This window comes from Vespa mandarinia, chromosome 25 (assembly GCF_050613455.1).
Source record: "Vespa mandarinia isolate Hongniang chromosome 25, ASM5061345v1, whole genome shotgun sequence".
Classification (NCBI taxonomy): Eukaryota; Metazoa; Arthropoda; class Insecta; order Hymenoptera; family Vespidae; genus Vespa; species Vespa mandarinia.
In genome coordinates, this window is record NC_140834.1 from 867,501 (window position 1) to 885,000 (window position 17,500).

At 26.4% G+C, this 17,500-nt stretch overlaps 2 protein-coding genes across 5 annotated transcripts in view; both read left to right on the forward strand.

Annotated features, from left to right (window-relative positions):
- The first annotated feature begins 7,144 nt into the window (after positions 1–7,144).
- On the forward strand, positions 7,145–10,398 carry LOC118446673 (uncharacterized). Its single transcript, XM_035877610.2, has 8 exons — positions 7,145–7,445; positions 7,547–7,633; positions 8,094–8,222; positions 8,294–8,480; positions 8,599–8,874; positions 8,997–9,704; positions 9,816–9,955; positions 10,090–10,398. The coding sequence occupies exons 1-8, from the start codon at positions 7,419–7,421 to the stop codon at positions 10,336–10,338; spliced, it is 1,803 nt and encodes a 600-aa protein (XP_035733503.1). The 5' UTR covers positions 7,145–7,418; the 3' UTR covers positions 10,339–10,398.
- Positions 10,399–13,895: 3,497 nt separating this feature from the next.
- The window catches only part of LOC118446623 (uncharacterized), a 74,425-nt gene continuing 70,820 nt past the window's right edge, over positions 13,896–17,500 (forward strand). For 2 of the 4 annotated variants that reach the window (XM_035877534.2, XM_035877544.2), the window contains exon 1: positions 13,904–14,065. The gene's annotated coding sequence lies outside the window, so the exon portion shown is untranslated. Of the gene's footprint in view, positions 14,066–17,500 lie in introns of all 4 variants that reach the window. The other 2 variants (XM_035877532.2, XM_035877540.2) reach the window with 2 other exon arrangements.

Consider the following 17,500-nt stretch of genomic DNA (forward strand, 5'->3'; position numbering starts at 1 on the left):
GTAGGAGGCGGTGTTGTAAATTTGAAAAAAAAAAAAAAATAGAAGAAAGGCGCGTACCTTTTGTTCCACTAAGTTCCACTAAGTTCTGTAAAAAAGAAAAGGAGAAAGGAAAAAAACAAGAAACAAAAAATTAAGCAATTCGAAAGTAGAAGAGAGAAAAAGAAAGAAAGAAAATAATTGAAGGAAAAAGAATTTTTTTTATTTTTTTTTTTTTTTTTTATTTTTTTTTTTTATTTTTTATCTTTCTCTTTTTTTCTTTGAAGATTAAAGAATCTTCTTTTGATCTCTGGTACGACATTTTTTGTCTCACTCTCTCTAAGAAGATTCACGGGGCACGATTTTTTCTTTTTCTTTTTTTGTCTATATATATATATGTATGTGTGTGTAGATATATATATATATATATATTATTTTTCTTTTCACAAATATTCAAATTTTGGCACGACAAGCATCGAAAGTTAATGTTTTCTTCCCGCAAAAAATTCGAATTACTTTTTGTTGTTTCTTTTCTCCCTTTTTTCCCTTTTCTTCCCCTCCTTTTTTTTTAATATTAATAAGCAAATAAATAATTATTATTACTATTATTATTATTATTATTATTATTATTATTATTATCATTATTATTATTATTATCATTATTTTCTTTTTTTTTTTTTTTAATTATTTTTATTATAAATAATTAATTAATTAATTAATTAATAAGGACTCGAAGTATCCCGTGTTGGTACGTGGTGCTTTCGTAGCAATTTATTATTGTAACGAGAGGTGAATGATACAACGCTATATATACGTATATATATATATGTATATATATATATATATATATATATATATATATATATATATATGTATTATACGATTTGTTTTCTTTTTTTATATTATAAAAAAAAAAAAAGAGCAAGATTATGATTTAATATAGATCGCGATATATGTTCTGTGGTAACTTTATGAGTTATTATTAAAGTATCATCCAATAGATAAAACTATTAAATGTAATTATTATTATTATTATTATTATTATTATTATATTATTTTATTATTATTATTATCATTTATCATTATTATTAATTATTATTAATTATTATTATTATTATTATTATCATTAGTAATTATTAATTATTATTGAAATACCGAATATAGATTAATACTTTTTATTATGACTTTTCGTAAATAGTGAATTAATTAATTATCTAATTAAAGATTAATGAGATATAAATTTTTCGTTTATCCCCATGCTAAATAATGCCAATATCCTCTTTTCATATTACTTTTTTTTTCTCTTCCTTTCTTTCTTTTTTTTTTGTTTTTTTCTTTTGATTTTTATTTTACAGGAAAGCTCCAGAATGAGATAGAGAGAGAGAGACGATGATACATTTTCTTTTCTTTTTTTTTTTACTTTCTATCAGAATCATTTATATAATTATCGTTGATTGACCATAATTTATGATGTATGGCTTTATTTTTTATATATATATATATTTTTTTTTTACATATATAGAAATAATTTTTTTTTTATCTTCATTAATGAGACTATTTTATTTTTTATTTAATTATATTATTTCTTTATATATATATATAATATATATATATATATATATGTAATTAATTATTAAATGAATATATAAATAAATTATATTATATATGAATATATATATCGCCGGTATTATTTAAGTTGACAATTATGAAAAATCAATGTAATAACGTTGAACCAGCTCAATCGTTTACAGTAATGTTTTCAAAAAAAAAAACCACTCACATCCTTAAAAAATTCGTGTGGGTTTGAATCCCACTGAGGGAAGGAAAAAAAAGGAAAAGAGACCGCGCACAGCCATTTTTTCCTTGGAAATTTTCTTTACGTTCAAAAATGATTAATTATTTAATTGTTAATATTTATATATAACAAAATATGATATTATTTTAAATAACACACTATCTCTCTCTCTCTCTCTCTCTCTCCTCAAAAACGTATATATTATATAAAAAAAGAAGGAAATTAAAAATAATCCTTATCGATCGTTCAAAAAAAAACAGCGAGAACAAAAAGAATTAATTTTCATGATTTTTTAGAGTTTCTCTTCTCCATTTGATACAAAAAAAAAAAAAAAGAAAAGAAAAATTTATCAACCTAATAAACTACGAGGAATGGATGAAAGAGATATAGGGTGAAGGGAGAACGATGAGGAAAATTAGGAATTTTCAAATTCCAAAGTTCGAATTTTGATAAACATATATTTATGTGTATCATTTGTTTATCAATATCATCAATTCACTTTTAATGATCTCAAAAATGATTCTCAAATCAATTATGGTTAAAAACAAATTGAAGGTTCTCATTCGATAAAAGAAGAGAGAAAAAAAAAAGAAAATAAGAAAAATATTATTGACGACATTGGATGGAATAGGATGGGGCGAGAGGGTGGAGGGGGGACGCGCGAATTAAGAATTTCAAAAATTATTTTTTTTCGAAGTAGAATATTTTTTTGGAAATAGAACAGCAAACATTAACAATAACTATATATGATAATCGTGGAAAAAATCTTGATTGAACTTTACAAAAAAGATAAAAAGATAAAAAGAAAAAGAAAAAAGAAAATGGCCGTACGACTTTCAACAAAATAATATAAAAAAAAGATCTACGATTTTCTTTTTCATTATTTCGTTCGTTCGTTTTTTCATTACGAAATTTTATTCTCTACAATTTAACTAACTATTGACGGGAAAAAGAGTATAAAAATAAAAAGAAAAACGTACACACGCACACACACACACACACACACACAAGAAGAAAATAAATCTCTCAATCGATCTTTTTTGAATTAAAATTTAAAATTAATATTAAAGATTAATTCGTAATAATATTAATAATAATAATAATAATAATAATAATAATAATAATAATAATAATAATAATAATAATAATAATATTAATATAATAAAGTCGATGTATAATATTCATCGAAATTCGATGATAATAATATATCGAGATGTATATATTTATACATAACATAAGATTTAAATTGCAAAAATGAAAACGAGAGAGAAAGAGAGAGAGAGAGATAGAGAGAAAGAGATCCTTATTTAAAAAAACAAAATAAAAGTCAAATTTACGTACAATGAAATATATATCCAATAATTTGTTTTTGTTTGCATTTTTATTTAATTTTTTTTTCTTCTTTTAAAATTATATAGGCCCATGCATATATATATATATATATATATATATATATATATATATAAATTTCTTTCTTTTTTTTGTTTCTTTACCGAAATTTTTTTTTGAGAACGAAAAGAAGAAAAAAAACAATTACTTCTCGAAAATAATTTTCGAATCTTCGTTCTCTGTAGTTGAACAAACACATACGCAAATATACGTATACATATACGTATACGTAAATACATACATACATACATATATGTATACATATTTGTATACAATTGATTTTAAAAGTGGGTCGTCCATTTTCTTTTTTTTTTTTTTTTTTTTTTTTTTTTTTATAAATAAAAACATAAATTTTATGTTAATTTGTAATAAGAATTAATTTTAACTATTTTTTTTTTCACTAACTGGACCACCCCCACTTTCAAAATCAACGGCTCATATATATATATATATTATTTCTCTCTCTCTTTATATATATATATGCTCTCAATATATACCTGTATAATTATTACATAGATACATACATACATATATATATATATATATATATATATATATCAACATGTAGATAAGAACGAATAGTTTAGCGAAAAAGTGAAGATGAAAAGATTAAACAAACAAACATATATATATATATATATATCATCTTGAAAATTTCAATGTTCAAATAACAAGGAGAGAATGAAAGAAAAAAAATTTAGAAGAAAAAAAATCACACACACACACACATATATATATATATATATATATATGGCAAACGATTCGTCCAGTTCAATATACACGAGGCATTACAAAACAAAACAAAAAGAATAATAATAATAATAATAATAATAATAATTATAATAATAATCTGTAATAATGGAGAAGATTAAGAAAAAAAAAAGGGAAAGAAATTACGACAGATAGATAGAAAGAAAGAGAGAGAGAGAGAGGGAGAGGGAGAGAGAAAGAAAGAGAGAGAAAGAGAGAGAAAAGAAACAAAATTATCTAATTAAGATCTTAATTAAAATCGTTCTTAATTTTATACCGTTTCACGTATTAGAAATAGAACTTGTATATGTATTAGGAAAGGGAGAGGCTCCTCCCCTTTTCCCCCACTTCTCACCATTCAACCAATACCACTTCTTTCCTTCCTTCCTTTACCCCCACCACTCCACCACTATCTGTCGCCATATTTATATGATATTAATATAGTCGTAATAATATTAATATTAATATTAATAATAATAGTAATAGCTTTAGTAATAATGGTAATAATAATAATAATAATAATAATAATAATAATAATAATAATAATAATAATAATAATAATAAATTCGTTACTCGATGTATTGCAAGTACAAGGACGATTTTTTCAACTTTTTTACATACAAAAAAATAGTAATTAATAAACGACAAGTTACTTTATTTTATTTTATTTTGTTTCGTTTTATTTTTTACTTCTTTTATTTTTTTATTTGTTTTAGAGACAGACGCACACGTGCTCTCTCACACAAATACACAAACACACACACACACACACACACACACTTGCCGATTTCGCTTATTGGATTGCAACACCGATGTTACCTTTGCTATATGGAGTTGTGTAAAAAAAAAAAGAAAAAAAAAATGAAAAAAAAAATGAAAAACGGGAAAAAAAAGTAAGGTATATTTAATAAAACGATTCACGAATCACACAGTCAAAATAAAGTAAAGTAAAATAAAGTAAATTAAATTAAAGTTAATCGATTAAGAAAACGAGAGAGAGAGAAAGGAAGAAGAAAAAGCGAATGAAGGGTCAAAAGTAAAAAAAAAAAAAAAATGAGAAAAAAAAAGGGAAAGAATTTCATTGGAGAAACAGTCGGTACATGTGTCGTATATTAAATAAATAAATAAATGAATGAATAAATAAGTAAATAAATAAATGAATAAATGAATTAACGCCGATTAATCGTTAAATGAATATAATAAATAAAATAAATGATTAAATGAATAAATAAATTAATTAATTAAATTAATTATTAAGGTGATTACATTGTAATTATAGTATGTACATTAATTTATTTCGAATTAAACTCCAATATATTGAAATACATTATATAATAAAAGTGTAAAAGTGTACGAGGTAAACATATTATTATGATAATATATACATATATATATATATATGTATATATATATATATATGTATACATATGCAACATACATACATACATAACATACATATATATGTATATATATATATATTTATATATTTATATATATATATATACACATATATATATATATATAATGCAAGAAAGGTGACGAGAAAGATGGTGGTAATTAAAAAAAAAAAAAAAAGAAAAAATGGAAAAAAAAGGGGAAAAAAAAAGAACAAAAACAAAAAGTACTGTTTATACGATAACAAAAGCAAGAGTGTAATATTAATCGTAACCGTGATTATTCATTTATTAATACCAATGATTCATGGAAACGATGAAAAAGTTTATTTACTTGTAATGTTATCATCATTGTATTTATTCATATTTTACAATAAATAAGACAACAGATTCTTTATCGTTTATTACGAATCATACTAAACCAATAAATAATTTCTTTTGGATATAAATTAATAGAAAAGAAAGAAAGGAAAACAAAGATCCTTAATAAGATAATAAATATTATTTTTTAACAATTATATTTCCAATTTAACATTCGTCGAAATCTTTTTAATTATTTCAAATGAATGATTTTCTATTAGATTTGACATTTTAAATTTCGCGCCGATTCTAATCTAGACGATCCAAATTTTTCTGTTCCGTTCCGTTCCGTTCCGTTCTAATCTGTTCTGTTTTAACAATCACATCTAATCGAACAAATGAAAAATAAATATTTTTTCTAATCGTTTGATAAATAAGACATTTTAAATTTTACGCCTATTTTAATCTAGATAATCGAAATCCTTCATTAGTCTCGTACGAATTAATAAACAATTATTTCGATATAATAAATAAAATAATTATCTTTCAATGATTTTATAACATTCGACCGATCACACGATTATCATATAGCATATATATTTAAATGGATATATATTTATATGTATATATATATATGTAAAAGCTAGAATCAAAAAAAAAAAGAAGGTTAAGTCTCGAATGTTCTCGTATTTTCGATCAAACAATCAAAAAGAAAAGGAAAGAAAAAAGCAAATCGCCATTCTAACCTCAAATCTTTACAATCGATTAATTAATTGCTTCTACGATGTATGTACATATAATTGTATTTGTATATATATAAAGAAAAAACAATAAGGAAAAGAAAAATATTACGCATTATCAAAAAAAAAAAACCGACCTTAAAAAATTAACCTCAAAAATGAAAACGAAAAATTAATTCGAGTGCGAGAGGTGGAGAAAAAAGAATTATTTATTAACGCGATAATTTTGAAACATTTCGTTTGATAATCAAAATACAATCAATAATAATAATAACAATAATAATAATAATAATAATAATATTAGTAACAACAATAACAATAATAATAATAATAATAATAATAATAATAATAATAATAATAATAATAATAATAACAATAACGATGATAAGAAAAATAATAGTAATCTAAAAAGAAAAGAAGAAAGAAATCATGTACGTGTAATCATGGACGATGGTACATTCGTAAGTCGTATACATCAGTGCGTTGTCATCGAGAAGAAACCGAACACATGAAGAAATATACACACACATATACACACACGAGCCTTTGTCGAGTGTTTATATCAGTTTAGTAATGGCGACGATATATGCGTATACATATATATATATATATATATCTTTCAATGCTCTCCGATTTTCAATATTCACTCTCTCTCTTTCTCACTCTCTCTTTGTCTCTCTCTTTCTCTCTCTCTCTACGTATACGAAGTTTACACAAATACACGTCTTATGAATGTTCCGTTATGATATAAAATATAATTGTGTTGGTAATGGCGATTCCGAAAATTGTGGTTGCGTTGGTAATAGTGTTAGTGAATCGTAATGGCTATTCCGATAGTTGTGTGATTGTGTGTTGGTAGTAATGGTAATGATGGTAATGGCGATTCCAACAGTGTAGGAATTGTGTTGGTAGTAGTGATAGTGATGGTAATGGCGATTGCGACAGTTGTGTTTATATTGATTATGTTGGTAGTAGTGGTAATGGTGGTGGTAGGTTGCCATCGTGGAAGAGATCAGCAGGCGATTCATGTATATCAGTGTAGTGATCGTCAGTGTGTCGTCCAAAAATAGATAAATGGACGACGAGCGTGCCGTTGTTCTCGTATGTGTTCGGTGGTTTTATTATCCCAATGTGACAATGTTATACCGTATAACGAAATTATTTATAATCAAACAGATTTAATTGATGAGAGATTGTTATAGTTAGTAATGGAGGTTCTTAAAACTACACAAGAAATCGTTCATGAAGGATGGCTCATCAAATCGCCACCTACTAAACTATGGAGAGCTGTAAGTTTTATTTGTTTAATGGCATTATAGATGATTTATTGGTCGTTCAATTTTTCTTTTCTTTTCCCTTTTTTTCTTATTTTTTTTTTCTTTTCCTTTTGTTATTGTCGTTATTATCATTGAGCTCAAAATGAAATTTATTATTGTATCATTTGTTTACATTTGTTCATTTGTAAGTTAATTCCAATAAAACTTCTTTTCTTTTTTTGTTTTTTCTTTTTCTTTCTTTTGCTTACAATTGAAATCCTAACCTTATTTTTTTTCCTTTATGTTTTTCTTTTTCATTCTATTATACTATTGCATCCTATAAATTACATTATCAAAAGTTATAATATTTTTTAATAGGATTACTTAAATTTTAATTTAACTTTTAATTTTGTTATTACAAAGGAATGAATCTTTATTATCTCTTGACAATAATGTCGATTGGTTCTTTTTCTTTTTTGATTTTTGATTACAGCGATGGAGAAAACGTTGGTTCGCATTAAGACACAGCGGTGAATTACCTGGACAATACTTTTTAGAATATTATACGGACAGACGTTGTAGAAAATTAAAAGGTCGTATAGATCTTGATCAATGCGAACAGGTAATATATAATTTATAAGAAATTTTTTAATCATTTGTCAATTGTTATTATATCATAAATATTTTTTCTAGGTTGATGCTGGTCTTAGGTTTGAAAATTGTAAACAAAAATATCAATTTACGTTCAATGTTAAAACACCAAAGAGAACTTATTATTTGGTAGCTGAAAGTGAAGCCGATATGAACAAATGGGTCGCTGCTGTTTGTCAAGTTTGCGGTTTAAAGGCTTACACTCAAGATGAGGAACAACAATGTCAAAGTAAATCGTTATTTCATTTATATTATAAAAATCAAAAAGATAATTTTATTCTATGATTTATGTATAAAAACAATTTTTTATTATATATATATATGTATATATATATATATATATATAGTGTTTCAATATGAATCCCAAGAATCACCACCGATCTCACCAACAAGTACAATATCTGGGCCTTATATTCCTATTAGCGAATGTATATCTGGTCGTCGTCTTAACGATACCAGTTCTCTTAGTTCAGGAATGGGACAAGGACCAGAACATTATGATGCTCCAAGAAGATTAGCACCTTCACCACCAAGATCACCTACGACTACTGACGCAGAAAGTGTCTTTACGGATGATGAATGGACAGCTCCTGTACCAAGTGTCAATTGGGATACATTTCCAGGTAATAAAAGATCGATCAAGAAAAAGAAAAGAACAAAGTTATCAATCGTATATATAATTGAAAAAAAAAAACATATGTATGTGTATATATATATATATATTAAACTTAACATATAAAAACAGCCGACTCCAGAGGTCAGAATTCTGTTGACGCTGAGATAGGCTCATGGAGCGTTAGAAAGAGATTTGGAAAGTTAAGAATAGTGGATTCAACTGTACCACCTGCCGTAGAAAAATTATCAGCACCACCAAGACCACCTAAACCGCCGCACATGTTACCTGAAAATCCTGGACATAATTATTTAAATTTGGATGGTGCTACTGAAAGTTCAAAGCCAACAACACCTGCTACACCAGCGCCAAATACTATTGCAATTGGTTCGGTAACGGATGAATCATATGATTTTCCTAGATCCCATCAATCTGGACAGACAACGGAGAAACATGTTTATTCTAATGCCGCACCAAGTACAATAGAAGAGACACGTGTTTTCCGATATGATTTTCATGAGGATGAACCACCAAGTCCAAGATCGGAAAGTTCAGTGACAGCAACTTATTCGAATTTACCAAGTCCATTGATAAGAGATAATAGTACAGTTGTTTCAATATCATCATCATCAACGATTGCTGTTCCACCACCGCCTGTTGTTTACAGAGAATTAAAACCAGGTAGAAAAACAAGCGATTCTACGTCAATTATTAGCAACGAGGCATCACCTGGTACTAATTTATCAACGTTAGAAATGAGCTCTAGCGAACATTCACCTGCTGAACCGCCAAGTATTAATAGAAAACTTAAACCACCATTGAACAAATCACCTATAGAAGGTAATTATTATTAAAAGATAATTTTATTATTTAATGGATTAGAATTAATTGATCAAATGGTATTACAGTGATATCTGTATATGATTATTAATGAATTGATTTATTTTAAAGGACCATTACAACTTGCTTCACCACCTGGAAGAGGTAGAATGCGAGCAGCACCTAGTCCTACTCCTCCAATGCATACGCATTCCGTGAGACATCAGTCGACGTCGGATGAGGATAATAATGCTTTCGATGATAAAGAGGAGGTAAATAGTATGAAGAAAAAAAAAAAGAAAAAAAAAAAAAAACAATGACGTGCGTCAAATCAAGTCACTCTCGACAATTGTATTATATCTTTTACTTTCCTTTTTTTTTTTTGTTTTGTTTTTGTTTTTTATAGATATATTATTATCAGGATCACAATAATACGTTTATACCTGCGTCAAATCGACGTTTAGTCGTTTTGCAATATCTAGATCTTGATTTAGAGGCAACGGAAAGTTTTGCCTCGTCGACGTTACCACCTGCCCAATCACCACCAAATACTACGGTCTACAAAACTGTTGATTTTTTAAAAACCGAGGCTTTCAATCGTACACGACAACGCGTGGAAGAGGAAAGGAAACAATGTACCGATGAGTTAACATAGCTTATATTTTTATATCCTCCCCCTTCTTCTTCTTTTTTTTTTTTTTTTTTTTTTTTTTTTTTTTTTTTTTTTTTTTTTTTTCATCGAAAAGATCAATCCAAATTTTTAGTTAAGTTAATTAAGTCTCTAGAAAATTATTAACTTCTTTTTTTTTTATATGCACATATATATATATATATATATATATATATATATATATATTTTATTACATTGACTAAAAAGAAAGAGAGAGGGAGAGTGAGAGAGGGGGAGAGAGAGAGAGAGAGAATAATAATAATATCACATCTTGTATATTAATTATTGTATAATGATTTTACGTGGTTCTTGGTATGATTTCTTTTTTTATTATTATTTTTTTTTTTCTCCAAGAAAAAACGAAACAAACAAACAAAAAAAAAACAATCTGAGAAAAGACTGTGCGAAACAAACAAGCGCAGTACTTATTACCGAATGAGAGAGGGAAGAAAAGAAAAGAAAAGAAAAAAAGAAAAGAAAAAGAAAAAGAAAAAGATGAGAAGAAGCTTACTTTTTATTCCGTACCAAAACGTAATTAATAAATTTTGAATCGAGTAGATAATGTTTGACAACTCTTGTAAAGAGTTAAGCTGCCTGACGAAAGAAATATATAGCAATATTCAATGGACCAAAAAAGAAAAAAAAAAAACAAATGTAATATTAAAAAGAAAAGGAAAGAAATGAAAAAGACATAAAGGGAAAGAAAGATATAAAAAAAAAAAAAAAAAAAAAAAAAGAAAAAAAAAAGAAAAAAAAAACAGAAAGAAAGAAAGAAAAAGAAAAAGAAAAAGAACGGGAAGAACTAAAGACAAGAATCAATGGTATCGTTGACCTGACTGGTACCAATTGCTTTGCAGTAAAAATTTGTAAGAAAAAAAAAAAAAAAAAAAAAAATAAAAAGAAAAAAAAAAGAAAAAAAAAAGAAAAAAAAAGAAAAAGAAAAAAATATATATATGGGGGAAAAAGGAAGGAAGGAAGGATGGAAAGAAAAAAGATAAAACGAAAAAAGAAAGAAAAGAGTTTTCATATTTTTTCAATAGTATTATTAAGTATAAATGTGAATTTATTAGGTAAGTTTTTACATATAAATGATATATTACAAATGATAATGGAGGAGGAAATAATTTTTTTTTTCTTTCTTTTTTTTTTTTTTTTTTTTTTTTATGTTATTAACGAATTCACACAACGATTTATTAAGTTTTAATTAATAATATTTTTAAATGTTCACAAAGCAAATGTTACATACATATATATATATATATTTATATATATATATTTATATATTTCTAAATTTTATTTTATTTTTTTTTTCTCTCTTCTCACTTAGATGTAATAGTGTGTTTATCGTATCGCAGGCAAAAAGAAAAAAAAAAAAAAAAAAGAAAAGAAGAAAGAGAAAAGAAATGTCGATCAATAAAAGAAAATTTCTAATAATTATGAATTCGCTCGAATAGTATTTCTCAATTTATAATTTTTAAGACAAATAATATGTTTCCTTTAATTATTATAAATGTCGTGTATTGTATTTGTTTGATTTTTTTTTTTTTTCTTTTTTTTTTCTCCCCTTTTTTTTCTTTTTTTTTTTTTTTTTTTATAATAATGATTTATTTTATATTACATATAATGATTTATTTTTTATTACAATTTAATTGTCTATTGCATATTATTAAAGATGCTATTTTTATCTATTTTAAATAGATATGCATGCCATGAATTTAATATGTACATATATATATATATATATATAAATATATATATATATATATGTGTGCGTGTGTGTGAGTGTATGTATGCGTGTCATGTATATGTATATGAGCACATGTTTTTTTATTGTATGTATTATTTATAATTTACATTATTATTATTATTATTATTATTATTATTATTATTATTATAATTTTTTTTTTTTTTTTAAATTAATCGACAAGAAGTGTCAAATAATTTTTAAAAAATTATTTGCGCGAATGGGTGATGGGGTAGTAGGAGGATGGGTGGGAAAAGGAAGGAAAAAAAGAAAAAAGAGAAGAAGAATTAGAAGAAACTTGTGCTCGACGAAAACCCATGATTGATTTAATTTTCAAATGAAATTAAAAATAGTAAAAGAATTAGATATTAAATTAGGGCAATTAGAAATTATGCATATATGTAATTATTATAATATAATTATGATGCAATGCACGAGTGTATGTGTGTGTGTGTGTGTGTGCGCGCGTGCGCGCCTCTATGTCTGTGTCTGTCTGTCTGTCTGTGTGTGTGTGTGTGTGTGTGTGTGTGTGTGTGTGTGAAGTCTTGCATATCACTAAAAAAAGAAAAATGATATAGAAATAGAAAGAAAGAAAGGAAATATATTGTGCGAATCACCAAAGCATTCACACATATCTCTATCACAGAAAATGGATTAATTTACAAAAGGGATGAAAAAGGAAAAAGAAGAAGAAGAGGAAAAAGAAGAAGAAAAAGAAGAATAAAAGATGAGGAAAAGAAATGTTGCCTTAGATGTTACCAAATAATTTTGCAATTATTCATTAACACAAAATGTTAGTAACAATTAGGGCAATAAATTGTGATATTGCAGTCCTATGCTATTATGTATAGAATTCAATATACACATAAAGAGTAAATAAATCGTTTATATAGTTAAATAATATAGATATATACATACATACATATATACATATATATATATATATGTATATACATACGCACGCACGTACACTATTTTATTGTTCCTTGACTATTTATATTTTACATATTTTTGATAAAAAAAAGAAGTAAAGAAAGAGAGAAAAAAAAAAAAGAAACAAATAATTGAAAAGAAAAAAAAAATTGCAATTATACGTAGAGACAATGTAGAAAACTACTTTATCGTCATCGACGTATAAGCGTACAATGATTTATATTTAACAAGAATTTGTGATTTAGAAAAAAAATGAAATGGAAAGGAAGAAAAATATATAAGGAGATCGAATGAGTAAAAAAAAAAAAGGAAATGAAAAAGAAACGTATCGTTCATTTTCACGAAGATAGGAACAAAATGAATAGTATAAATATTGTATTCTAATACGCGCCATTATCGATTGATAATAGAGTGAATCGATATTATCGACAGAGTTAGTAGAGAGTTGTTCCGTACGAGGACGCTAGTGTACGCTGGTAGTGGGGAGCAAGCGAGTATCTCATTTCATTCGCTCGCCAACCGTCGAGCGAGGTGTCACGCGTCTCGTCGGATGAATATTTTCACGTCGCGTCCTTTTCGTCCGTTCGTTTTCTATCCGTGCGTTGTTGTACGTGTATAATAAATGCGTACGTGTATTTGTAATATCGTTACAGTGTGATTAGTACAATGTGATTATTATTATTATTATTATTATTCTTTTTCTCAATAATAATAATATTAATATTAATAATAATTTATTATTATTATTATTGTGACTCTTTTGTGTATATATTTGTCGTTAATTGAAAAATTTGCAGTGTTTAAATCTTCATTGTGCGAATTAATTTAGATTTCAACTTTTTTTTTTTTCTTTTCTTTTTTTTTTTTTTTTTTTGTTTTTTTTCCCATTGTCTTTCATTTTTACGAAGATCAAGAACGATCGAAGGAAATTATTATCATCGAAAGTGACACACAAGTAAATAGACGCAAAGATATACACCGTAGATCGGACACAAACGCACGCACGCACGCACGCACGCACGCAGGCACGAAAAAGTAAGTTAAAATTTTTATTAATATTTTCTTTTTATTTCATATACATTTTATTTCATTTCATTTCATTTTCTTATACGTCCTCCTTTAACTTCTTCTCTCGTTTCTCATTTCGACATCGATCGATTCGGAGCCACCTGTTGTTGGCTCAGAAAGAGTGAAAAAGAAGAAAGAAAAAAGAAAAAAAAAATATAAAGGAAAAAAAAAAAGCATCGACTTCGTAACGATCGAACGCGGATTCAAGATAAATATCTTATTATAATTATTATTATTATTATTAATGTTAATATTAATATTAATATTAATATTAATATTATTATTATTATCGTATCGTCGTTTGGTTTTTCTTTTTATTCTCAACTATTTTTTTTTCCTTTCTTTCTTTCTTCCTTTCTTTCTTTTTTTTTTTTTTTTAACTCCATTCCTCGATGCAAATTTAAAGTAGAGTTATTTTTGATCGTTACGATATTATTATGATGTTATTGCAATGATCGATCTAAGGCAGGAGAGCATTGGTGTATTTGTTTTTCGGCTAGAAAGAGATAGAGAGAGATAGTTTGAGATAGAAAGACGAAGAGAGAGTTAGAGAGAGAGAGAGAGAGATACACCGTTAGGCATTTGTTTTTTTTCCCGCGTTCGATAATGGATTGAATGATTTCGATAGAAAATTTCGATGGATTAGATAAACTAAGATGTAGTGTATATATATATATATATATATATATAGTGTATATATACACGTGTATGTATGTACATATATACATGTATGTGCGTGTACGTATGATGTATGTATTTATGTATGTGTGTGTATGTATGTATGTATATGTATTTCTGTCTCTTTTCCTCATTCTCGCCCACTTGTGGAGTTCCCGACCACCCAACTGAGTTTTCTCTCTCTCTCTCTCTCTTTCTGTCTGTGTGTATTTCTCTCTCTTTCTCTCTCTCTCTCTCTCTCTCTCTCTCAATCTCTCTCTCTCACACTCGTTTGATGCGGTCGACATTCCTCACCCTTCGTATACCGTACTCCTTAAGGAATCCAAGCGAGTATGCACGATTAGATTCTACTTTCGAGAACGGAAATACCGAATAGAGAGAGAAAGATGGATGGATAGAATGAGAGACAGAGACAGAAAGATAGAGATAGAGGGAGAGAGAGAGAGAGAGAGAGAAATTTAGTTAAGATTTGAAATTTTACTAAGCGTTTTTTGTGCTTCTTTGTTCTCTTTTTTTCTTTTCTCTTTTTTCCTTTTTTTTTCTTTCTTGACGCTCCTCTACTCCCCCGCCTCCCCCCTTGTCATCGTTCGAGATGACGTCTCTTAAATGACACTTTTTTTTTCCTTTTTTTTCTTTTTCTCTCTCTCTCTCTCTCTCTTTCCCCCTCCTCTCCTTTTGTTTTTTTAATGCAAATATTAAAATCGCACAGATAATTTTTATTCGAAGAAAGAAATGAAAGAGAAAGTCACGTTTTTTATTACTGATTATTAATTGTTTTCGATTGATGTATAATATTTGGAACGATCGATCGTGGATTCTAACCTGAAAAATATTCGATTTTCTTTTTATTTTTCTTTTTTTGTACTTGTTGTTTTGTTTTTTTTTTATTTATTTATTTATTTATTTATTTATTTATTTTTTTTTTTTTTTTGTAAATATCGATATTACATGTAGCTTTCGTTTTTGGTAAAAGTTTGCGAAATATTCGAAAGCAATTATAACCTCAAAATTTCTTTTTTCTCTCTCTCTCTTTTTTTTCTTTTTTCTTTTTTTTTCTTTGAGAATTTCTGAACATGTGTTTTCTTTAAAAGCATACAACATCGTCCTTTACGAAAATTCTAATCGTTTAAAGCAACTTCGTGTTTTCAGTTTAGAAGGAAAAAAGTTTTTTTTTTAAAAGATTTCTTTTCAGTTAGGTATTAGTGAGGTTAAGATTTATTATTCTGTAAGATTTTCCAAAGGATGGTACGATTTTATATTCTTCCAGTATTTCTTGAATATTTTAAAAATTAAAGATAAAAAAGAAAAAATAAAAAGATACTCTAGAAAAATATTTTCAGATAATTTACGATTAGTATTAAATAAAAAAAAAAAAAAAACCCTTCTTGGGTTTTATCGAAAGAATTGTTATTTAGGATTATTTACAAAAAAAAAAGAGAGAGAGAGAGAGAGAGAAAATCAGGAAGAGAAAAACGTTTTGTTTTATCTTCGGAGTGCAGAAATAAATTTCAAATTATTTTCTTAGGATTCGTTTGGGTACAAAGTTCAGGTATATTGACCCGCTTCATTCTTGACACCCACGTTTTTAAAAAGATTTATATCTTCTCTCTCTCTCTCTCTCTCTCTCTCTCTCTCTATACTATTCTATATAGCATTATTTTTTTCTGGAAGAAATGAAATTTTATTATAAAAAAAAAAAAAAAAAAAAAAAAATAACAATAAAATATATATATATTTTTTTTTATTTACCCGCGTTGCAGTTTATCGTTTAAATGGATATAATTAATGAAAACAAAATGAAGGTTATGTATACAGATTACACGCATGAACAATTTTATATCGCGTTTTATACGAAAAGGGAATTTATAATAATTATAAAAATCTATTATTCTTATAAAACGAAGACAGAGAAAGAAAAAAAAAAAAGAGATGGATAACATCTGTTCCCAACGTGTTCAATTTTTAATTATGAATTTTTCGAATTCACGTTAAATTTCATGCTAGCGCTCGTATCGTTTTAATTCAATTGATTATATTGCATATTATTTTCGAATTCGAATCGATATTATCGAAGAAAAATAATTGTTAATACGTGTCCTCATTTTTTTTTTTTTAGGATTCGAATTCGAAGAAAAAAATATCTTTTTTTTTTTCTTTTTTTTTTCTTTCGTTATTTTCGTTTAGAGAAATTATTTTTGCGAGGAATTTAAAAAAAAGAAAAAGAAAAAAAGATAAGAGAAAAATAAAAACAAAAAAGATGGACGTTCGAGCTCGAAAATTACCGACCGAGATAAGAGCTTACCAATCGAAGTTACATACACATATATTTCTCTTTTTTTATTCTAACCAAAAAAAAAAAAATAGAAAAGAGAAAAAGGGAGAAAGAAAGAGAGAGAGAGAAAAAAGTAAGAGGTTAAGAACCATCCATTCAAAATTTAATTTCCCTTTTGATCGACACGAGAGAGATAAATAAAAATATCCTTTAGAGATAAATCTTTGGACTGTGTAATGACCACGTATGTACTACCAATATAAAAAAAAAAAAAAAAAAAAAAAAAAAAAAAAAAAAGACGAAAGGAAAAGTGGTGTTGTAGCTTCTAAGAAGAATTACGAGGATGTATAGTGCAGGCATCATTTTGATTTATTTCTTTTCTTTTTTTTATTTTGGAATCCTCTTGAGGATTAGTGGAGGGTCGAGGACGGGGGGTTAAGCGGGGAGGGGTA